At 42.7% G+C, this 9,372-nt stretch overlaps 1 protein-coding gene across 3 annotated transcripts in view; it reads right to left on the minus strand.

Moving 5' to 3' along the window:
- Positions 1 to 1,321: 1,321 nt before the first annotated feature.
- Positions 1,322 to 9,372, minus strand: part of CD2AP (CD2 associated protein) — a 113,916-nt gene continuing 105,865 nt past the window's right edge. For all 3 annotated transcript variants that reach the window (XM_018573237.1, XM_018573236.1, XM_018573235.1), the window contains exons 16-18: positions 5,055 to 5,257; positions 4,432 to 4,495; positions 1,322 to 1,374 (exon numbers count right to left, since the gene is read on the minus strand). In XM_018573237.1, coding sequence (XP_018428739.1) covers positions 1,333 to 1,374; positions 4,432 to 4,495; positions 5,055 to 5,257 — 309 coding nt within the window. In that variant the 3' untranslated portion in view covers positions 1,322 to 1,332. The remainder of the gene's footprint in view (positions 1,375 to 4,431; positions 4,496 to 5,054; positions 5,258 to 9,372) is intronic.

Here is a 9,372-nt window from a genome sequence, read left to right on the forward strand (position 1 = left end):
TTGTGTTCCCAGATCCCTGGTCCACCACTGAGTTCTGTGGTTCCCAGATCCATGGTCCACCACTGAGTAATGTGGTTCACAGATCCATGGTCCACCACTGAGTTCTGTGGTTCACAGATCCATGGTCCACCACTGAGTGCTTGGGTTCCTTCTGCTGTTCCCTATAATAGTGACGTAGCAGCCATTGGACTGAACCACAGCACACAAGGAACACAAACCTCAAACAGTGCCAGATGTTTTGCACATGAGGTTTCTTAGGGAGTCAGTAGCTCTCCAACAGAGCAAAGATTCCAGGAGGGAAAGGCAAGTATATAGTACAAATATATGAATATGTAATTATATAATGCATGGAAATTATTTGCTTTTTTTTCAGGTGACAGAGTTGATTAATGTCATGCCAAGTGGAGATGGTAATTTATATATCTGCCAGCCACTGCAGAGAAATGGATGAAGAGCTGATCAGAAAGCTAGGTGACATGAATGGTTAAGCAATACAGCCAAGCGAGGTATATCAAGCATGTGGCAGGAGGGTGAAGTTCGGAATGTTTTGGGGCACAGATACCGGAGTCATGGAGTGTTATAACATGCTAGCTGGTGGTCAAACCCACCTGAGTTGATCCAAGTAATCAGATTTAATTTGGACTCATAACACAATCCCTTGTTTAAATCCTAGTGCAAGTGACTCGATTTCCATATACATATAATTAAAAGAAGAAGCTAAATATGCATATATATGAGATGCTAGCTACATAGATTTTAACATCTTGCTATATGATAGAAATCTAATTGTTATACACAGCTTGTTATTAATACTCAGCTGTGCACAGGCACAACCAGGGAAATTCTTAGTAAATTATATCTAAAATATACAAAAGAAACAAACAAACAAAAAAAAAAAGTCGACTTCCCTTTCCAGGAATAGGAAAAATAACAGCTAGCGATTATCCAAGGCTATTCATTTGGACCTCCGATAGACTATATTACAGATTATCAGAAAAGATATTTATAATATATATCACCATATTTATAGCATAAACATTTAAAAAAATGACAATAGAAGTATTTAATAAAAGTCTGATACACAATTCCCTCTCTTTACACAGAAGTTCAGTAGTATTTCAAGCAAACCCAGTTTAAAACAAAAACAAAACAAAAAAAAGGCTTGCCGCTCCAGCCCATAAGAAGTAAGGCCTCGTATTGTATTGGCAGAGCGCAGAAACAAAGGAAACCGCAGATGTGTCTTATTGTGAACAGGTAATGAAGCCCTGTGTCATGTTCATCCTTCTGTTTACATAGGTGGAACAGACTGAATATGTGAAGAGGACGTCTGTCTCATGTCAGCTGTACGGCTTTCTTCAATTTATCGATCTCGCTCTGATGGAGAGAGGAAAAGGAGAGTTATTCTGAGTAGACGCTACAAAGAATGATGGATTCTGGAGAAGGAAAGTGATTGTGATTGGTGACTGTATTTCCCCTGTTGTAATGTGATCAGAGCACAGTGGTAGTGCAAGCAGCATGCATGCAGAACCAACAACAGCCTAAGGCCTTGTTCACACCAATTCCGCTTCTAAATGCTAATTTGAAGGGTTGTGTGTACAGACAAACATACAATGTACATGACAAATGCACAAAAACTTAAACATTTGTAATATTTTTTACATAAAATGATTGATTCTTTTTAATACAATAATTGCAACAAATAAGTACAGTATTAAACAGAGGCACACTGCTATCTTCAGGTTGCAGAGGCATTTGCAAAAGCCATCCACAGACTGAAGACGCATTTTGCACTTTTACTGTCTAATTTGAGAAACCCCCAATATAGGTTTGTTATGAGTTCCCATTCAAACAATAATAATAAAAAAAAATCTTAACCTTCTAGTTGTTTGTTTGATGCCGGATTATATATAGAAATCGTAGGCAGCTTTTATAGTTGAGAACAGCTTGTAATGTGCAATTAGGTGACAGACAGTGGGACAGGTTTTTTTTGCATGCAATAAAACACAATGTACCGCCCAAGCCTCTGTTAGTACACAGTCCTGCACATCATGTGATTACCATCTTAAAAGTTATCACGTGAGCAGGAACCACTCTAACGACAACCCCAATTCCAAAAAAGCTGGGACTGTGAAAAATATGCATGAAGACAGAATGCAATCATCTGCAAATCTGATACTCAGATTTGATTCACAGAAGAAAATAGAAAACATATCAAATGTTTAAACTGAGAAAACGAAACATTTTAAGAAAAACAAATCAGGTCATTTTGAAATTGATGGCAACACCACATCTCAAAAAAGTTGGGACAGGGCAACAAAAATCTGGCAGAGTAAGAGGTACTAACAAGGAGGAGCTGGAAGAACATTTGGCAGCAATGTTACGTGAATTGGTAACAGGTCAGTAACATGATTGGGCATAAAAAGAGCCTCTTAGTGAGTAGAAGTGTCTCAGAAGTATAGACAGGCCGAGGTTCACCAATCTGTGAAAAGCTGCGTCTAGAAATTGTTGAATAATTTCAGAATAATGTTTCTCGATGTAAAATCACAAAGACTTTAAATATCTCATCATCTCCAGCACATAATATCATCAAAACATTCCCAGGACCTGGAGAAATCGCTGTGCACAAGGGACAAGGCTGAAACACAATATTGGATATCGTGATCTTCAGGCCCTCCGATGGCACTGCAAAAAAAGCAGGCCTGATTCTGTGATGGACATCACTGCATGGGCTCAGCAATACTGTCTGTGAACACAGCTCGCTGTGCCACCCAAAAATGCCAGTTAAAGGTCTATCATTTAACGAAGAAGCCAAATCTGAACATGATCCAGAAACGCCGCCATCTTCTCTGGGCCTTAATAAGTCCTGTCGTAAAGTGGAAAAAAATGCTCTGTGGTCGGACGAATCGAAATGATGTTTTTGGCAACCACGGGCACTGCATCCTTTGGACTAAACAGGGGAGGGACATTCTGGCTTATCAGCGCTCAGTTCAAAAACCTGCATCTCTGATGGTATGGGGGGGTGGGGGGGCATTAGTGTGTATGGAATGGGCAGCTTGCACATCTGGAAAGGTGCCATCAATGCTGAAAATATCTTTATATCATCCAGGTTTTAGAGCTACATATGCTCCCATCCAGACAACGACTTTTTCAGGGAAGGCCTTTCATATTTCAGCAGGACAATGCTAAACCGCATACTGCATCCATGACAACAGCATGGCTTCGTAGTAGAAGAGTCCGGGTGCTTACCTAGCCCGCCTGCAGTCCAGACCTTTCACTAATTGAAGATATTTGCCGCATCTTGAAACGAAAAATACAACAAAAACGACCCAGGACTGTTGAGCATTTAGAAAACGATATCAGGCCAGAATGGGACAACATTCCTCTCCCAAAACTCCAGCAACTGGTCTCCTCAGTTCCCAGATGTTTACAGAGTTATTAAAAGAAGAGGGGGTGCTACACCGAGGTACACATGGCCCTGTCCCAACTTTTTTGAGACGTGTTGCTGCCATCAATTTAAAAGTTACTTTATTTTTTTCTTCTTAAAATTTTCAATTTTCTCAGTTTAAACATTTGATACATTTTCTAATGCGAATAAAATATGAGTTTGAGATTTACAAATCATTGCATTCTGTCTTTTTACACAGCGTCCCAACATTCTTGGAATTCTTAACCGGTAGTAGGGACCAAAATTGTTTGTAAAAGCGTGCTGTACACAATAGGGCTGCAACTAACTAATCGATAATGAGAATAGTTGTCAACGATTTTCATTATCGATTAGTTGGTTGGATCCGCTAGCTCTCTTCTCCACGCTGGGAGGAAGCACAGCAAGCAGTGGGCGGGTGCAATAGCCAGCCTGCTATTGCTATTTGAAATGGCCAATAGCAGCCTGGCTATTGCTCCCACCCACTACTTGTTGTATTTACGTGCGGCTGTCGTCTGCAGAATCCTGCCATGGCAGCCGTCATGCCCTGGCTGAAGCTATTCAAGCTCCATGTGCTTACCATACATAAAAAAAAATTATATATAAATAAAAATAAAAAGGTGGTTTTGGACCGACAAATTCTGCTGTGGGAGTTGCTATTCATTTCAATGGCGACCCAAACGCGCCTCCCACCCCACAGTGCGATCGCCCGCACTGGAACGCTGATGTTCTTCCACTCAAAGGAAGAACAGGGTACCAAGCTCACGGTTGCTGCTCGTTTTAAATCACCTGATGTCCATGACACCTATAAACATCAGATTCAGAGATGGGACAAAGCCCCATTTGTATTACAGAATGCAGCGTGTTTTGGGGTCCCCGGGCCCTCTGGAGGCACATGCCAGCATGTCAGGGTGCCAGTTATACAAGTGTTCTGGTGGTTTAGCAGTGACAACATTGATACTGGTTCATGATTGGTGAACATTTCCTTGTTGTGTATTTAGATCACTTACCTCTAAACTGGATCGTAGTGTTTTCTCCTCTTCCAAGTCTTTCTTTAATTTGTCTATTTCTTTCCTGGAGAATTGGAAAACATTACAAGTGTGAGCAGCAAGAAAGCGGAGCTTTACCCCCTTATCACCAGCAGCACGCAGCTCTGCGCGCTGATATGAAATCATCTCACATTCATTAAGCATATTTGTATCTTTATTTGGTTTGGGGCAGAGTTGCGCATGGCTTTGTATGATGTTAGGATTTTGAATTTTCTTTGTTGGGCAAGCTGGAGCCAGATGAGTGATTGGCAGAGAGGGGCGGCAGACACTGAATGGTTGGTGTGATGGAGGAGTCTGGCAGCAGCATTCATGATAGGGGGGATAGCCTGTGTAGTGGTAGGCCAGCATGGAGGGAGGTACAGTAGTCAAGACAAGAGAATACAAGGGAGTGAATCAGAAGCTCTGTGGTGCTGATTATATAACAGCATATTACTCAGGAGGTGAGCTGGTTAAACATTATTTGTTCACTGAGTAATGTGCTTCAAGCCTCTGAATGCAGATTGCTGATCCTGAAATAAAATGTGGTATGTGACCATGACCCTCTGCTCCCCGCACACATATAAGTGACATGCTGGATGACATACCTATGTTCTTTCCTAAGTGCATCCACAAGAGTGAGCAGCTCGCCCAGCTGGGCTCTTATCTCCTCCACTTCGCTCTTCTTCCCATCATTTACATCAAGCTTTGTTTTATTGTGCACTAGAATGGGGCTCATTGGGGTGGTGCTGGGTTTTGACACAGTCGGTGTGGGTGTAAATATAGAGGCCGAGGATGTGGTTACAGATGGCTGAAACAACAAAAGGAAATACATCATTATCATAAGTCATCATTACCAAAGAGTTAAACATGTTCTAGTCAAGAAACACAGGACAACGGACATGTAAACTAGAAGCTGAATGAATGATGAACTGTATATCACACATCTCTCTCATGAGAAGCTGCAAACCTTGTCCTTAATAGCTGAACTTCATATAGATTCAAAATACACAAATGATTTAATCATTAAATGTCGGTTTTTTTATTCAAGTGGTGTAAATACTTTGTGATATTAAAGCCTACTTTTTTAATTTCTCCTTTGAGGAGACCCTCCTTTGCTGTAGGCGGTTTCTTTTTCTTTAAAAGTTTCTAATTCCTCCTTTTCTAGTGGCTCCCCGCAGCGCTCTTCCCCCCACCCCCTGCACGGGTGCCACCATCGTTCTAGTGGAGGACACTGTGCCCGCTCTTGCCCGTAGTGGCTGTGCGCACCCATAGACACACACAGCCCCTTGGCAGGCCACGCCCCTTCCCTCTTTAATTGATGGCAGAAGGAGCCTATGGCACCTCTGCCATCAGTATCCTTCCCCCGCAACCCGGAAGTTCGGGGAACGGAGGATCGCTTCGGACCGGCGGCGGGGACAAGCGTAGCTGACATCCGCGGTGTTAAACCCCCTTCCCATCCAGGCCATTTTTCAGTATTCAGCGCTGCGGTACTTTGACTGACATTTATTCCGTCATGCAGCGCTGTACTGAAATGAATTTTATACCCTTTTTTGGGGACAGATAGAGCTTTCTTTTGGTGGTATTTATTCACCACTGGGGGTTTTATTTTTTTACTATATTAAGGAAAAATCACCGAAATTTAAATAAAAAAAAACAAAACAGTTTCCCCTATATTAAATGATAAAACATTTATTATTACCCAATTTTTTGGTAAAATATAAAAGATGGGGTCACGTCGGGTAAAAAGACACTAAACATGTCAAGCCTTAAAATTGCGTGCGCGCGCGAAACCTCAAAAAACGATAATACCCAAAATTGGCCATAGGCGACGCTTTAAAAGCTGTTACCGCTCATCAGTTTAGTGTTATCAGTGATTGATGGCCCTAAAATGATTGCTCTCACTGCGACGTTCGCGGCGATATGTAACATGTGTAGCGCAATTGTAATTTTTGCGCGCTGGGGCACCGGACGCGTATTTACGTTTATAGGCGCGTAAACGTGGGGGTGGGGGAGTTAAACATTTTGGGGGGTTTTTTTCCCCTTTTTTTATATGTGACTTTTATTTTATTTTACTTTTTTATGTGTTACTTTTATTTTTTTTTATTTATATTTATTTTTTTGCACTTATTGTTATTGCTATTATATAGGGGGATAACAATCCCCCTATATAATAGCAAAGGCACACTGACAGGTCCTCTTTATGGAGACATTAGGGGTCTCTAGGACCCCTAATGTCACCTGTGGACCCCAAAAGAAGCTGATGAAGCAGAGATCTGCTTCATCAGCTTCTTCTCTCTGGCTATAGCAGCCAGATGACTGACAGGTGAATGCGGAAGTGATGTAATACACATCACTTCTGCATTCACAGCCCGGACGGAGATCAGCAAGGAGCTGATCTCCCGTCCTCCTCCTCCTGACGCCCTCCGAGCCGGTCCCGGGATCCAAGATGGGCAGCGGATCCCGGGATTCAAGATGAGGGGTCGGGGGGGAACCGGAAGCGCCGACCGCGGGTGGGGTGGGAGGGTGTGGGTGCCGCGAACGAGCACATATAGACGATCGGCGGGCTATGGAGCCGCTGATCGCCTATATGTGAAACACCCGGTACCGGGTGTTCGCATTGGACGGGTCTTTTCTGCCCGTGCGTGCCCGCTAGGGGGCGCGCGCGAGCAGAAAAAAATTGCCGTCTGGAGACGGCAACCCGCAAATGCAGCAGTGCCGTCCGTCCGTTTTTTTACTACGGGCGGACGGCAAGAGGTTAATACTACTTAAATAGGGCCTGCTATCAGCTCTCCCAATCCTCTCTACAGCAGCTCTCAGACTAGGAGAAGCAGCACAAGGAGGCAATTAGTGGTCATATTCCAGCATGGAGCATGCTGGTAGGAGAATATAGCAGTGTGCCAGACAGGGGGATGAGCTCATCAGTGTTCTTTCACTGTCTAGCCATAGATTGGGGAGGGACAAGACCTGGAAGTGTTTATTAACTTCAGCAGTGAAAAATCAGGTCTCCTGTCATGGGGGGGGATTCCTTTGCCAAAAAACCATAACCCATCTATGAGTTTTATTTGTGTGTTTAGCTGTTTCCCTGGAGGGCCGGCTTTATACCTTTTGCTGCCACCGAGACGGCACAAATAATAATCAACATAACGAACATGCAGGAAATGCATTTATAAAGGTGCGTTTTAGCTAGAAAACACCTTGGACTCGGGTGGCGAACTTTCAATACACCGAGCAGCAGCAGCACGGTCCACTGATTCTGAACCTGGACAGAGTGCAGCTTATTTGCTTTGCCCATCAGTTAGCAGCCGGACTTCTGATCCAGCACACTGCCTCTGGAACTTCATTTATCCCTGCCTTACCGTGCGGCCGCACTCGCAAGGGAAACCCTCGGGTCATTCCAAATGTGGAGAAATATTCCCACCCCCGTCGGTTGACGTTAATCCGGACGGGAAATAAGAGAAACCATGCGATCTTTAAAAGCACAATGAAAACAACTGCTGGGATTGCAAATCATTATATGGATATGCTCCATTAAAACATCCTATTTACATCCAACACAGAATCTCAGATGGACTCTCACTCTGGGGCCACATATGAAGTGTGTAACCCTGCTGTGTGTTGATACAATTGTATCTGCTATTTCCATATAGCACATCTACTTATACCAGTGACTGGCTGTTAGTTTGGTGGTTAATTAACTCCGACTGTCCTGTCCAATACTTGGGCTATTCAAGGGAAGCCTTTTAAAGATTTTAAATGTTGTGTATTAGGTGATTTATGATTTGTACTACTTCCATGTTAATAAAAAATACTATTTTTGATACATTATATACTCATTGAGTTACTTGTTCAGCTGACAGCTCCTAATGTGGGATTTCTTTGCTAAGGGGATAGTGTTGTTTTGATTACATGTTTTGAAACCCAGGAGCTGAATTCATATAGTTTATACATTTGTTACTTATTGCAAAACTCCTTCTCCCCTGTTTGTTTATATAGCTTTCCCTTCACGCAGTGCTGAGGCTGCAGAAAAAGAGATTGAGGACTCTGTGGCCTCAAGTTTATTTTTCAATTTCAAAAAGGAAATGTCAGGGATCTGTTTAGACCCCTAATATTTAAGAGAAAGCCCCCCAACAGTAAAATATAAAAACACAACTCCCCCAGATAACACACGTGCACCATATTGTGGTGTACACCATGCACATGTGCTGCAGTGCATTGTTAGAACACATCGCAGCGCTTGATTTTTTTTATTTTTAAAATAACATTAATTTAACTGTGTGGCAGCGCATGGCAAAGCTTTGTGACGCATTGCCGTGCGTTGTGATACGCTGTGTTGCGATGAAATGTACGTCTATCATTTTATTACAACACAAACATCAGCACAGCGCACAAACGATTTTTAACTTAAGTTGCTTATTTACAGTTCTCCATTACTTCATTTTTTTACTGTTTCGCAAAGAGTCGCAATTTACAAATATTTCTTAACTCAATAGGTTTTATCTTTTAGATTTGGTCGGAAATTATTTTTGTTGTGCACGGATACTGATTTTAGTGCTTTTATTAATGTAGTTGTGTATTTTTATCGGTCTCATATTGTATATATGGCTTGGGGGACTCTTACAAACGCTAGCAGCGCAGCAATGTAACATTAAAACAATGGGAGAAATGTAAAAAATAGTGTGGCCAGCTGAGGCTAAAAAGCTTCTGGAGGGCTTGGCAGGGAAAGGGTTAAAAGAGAACTATGGGGTAAGTGTTTTCCCCCATAGTTCTCCTCAGGGTCACGGGAGGACATAAACTAGCGTCCTCCCGTGACCCAAAGCTCAGTATATCGCGAGCTATTGAGCGCTGTATACGAAGACTGCGCAGCTGGGACGGATCCCGGCATTACTGTCTGGATCCGCCCAGCTGCGTGAGTGACAGCTGGCT

The sequence above is a fragment of the Nanorana parkeri genome, unplaced genomic scaffold (assembly GCF_000935625.1).
Source record: "Nanorana parkeri isolate BGI_ZX_2015 unplaced genomic scaffold, ASM93562v1 scaffold2288, whole genome shotgun sequence".
In the NCBI taxonomy this organism is placed as follows: Eukaryota; Metazoa; Chordata; class Amphibia; order Anura; family Dicroglossidae; genus Nanorana; species Nanorana parkeri.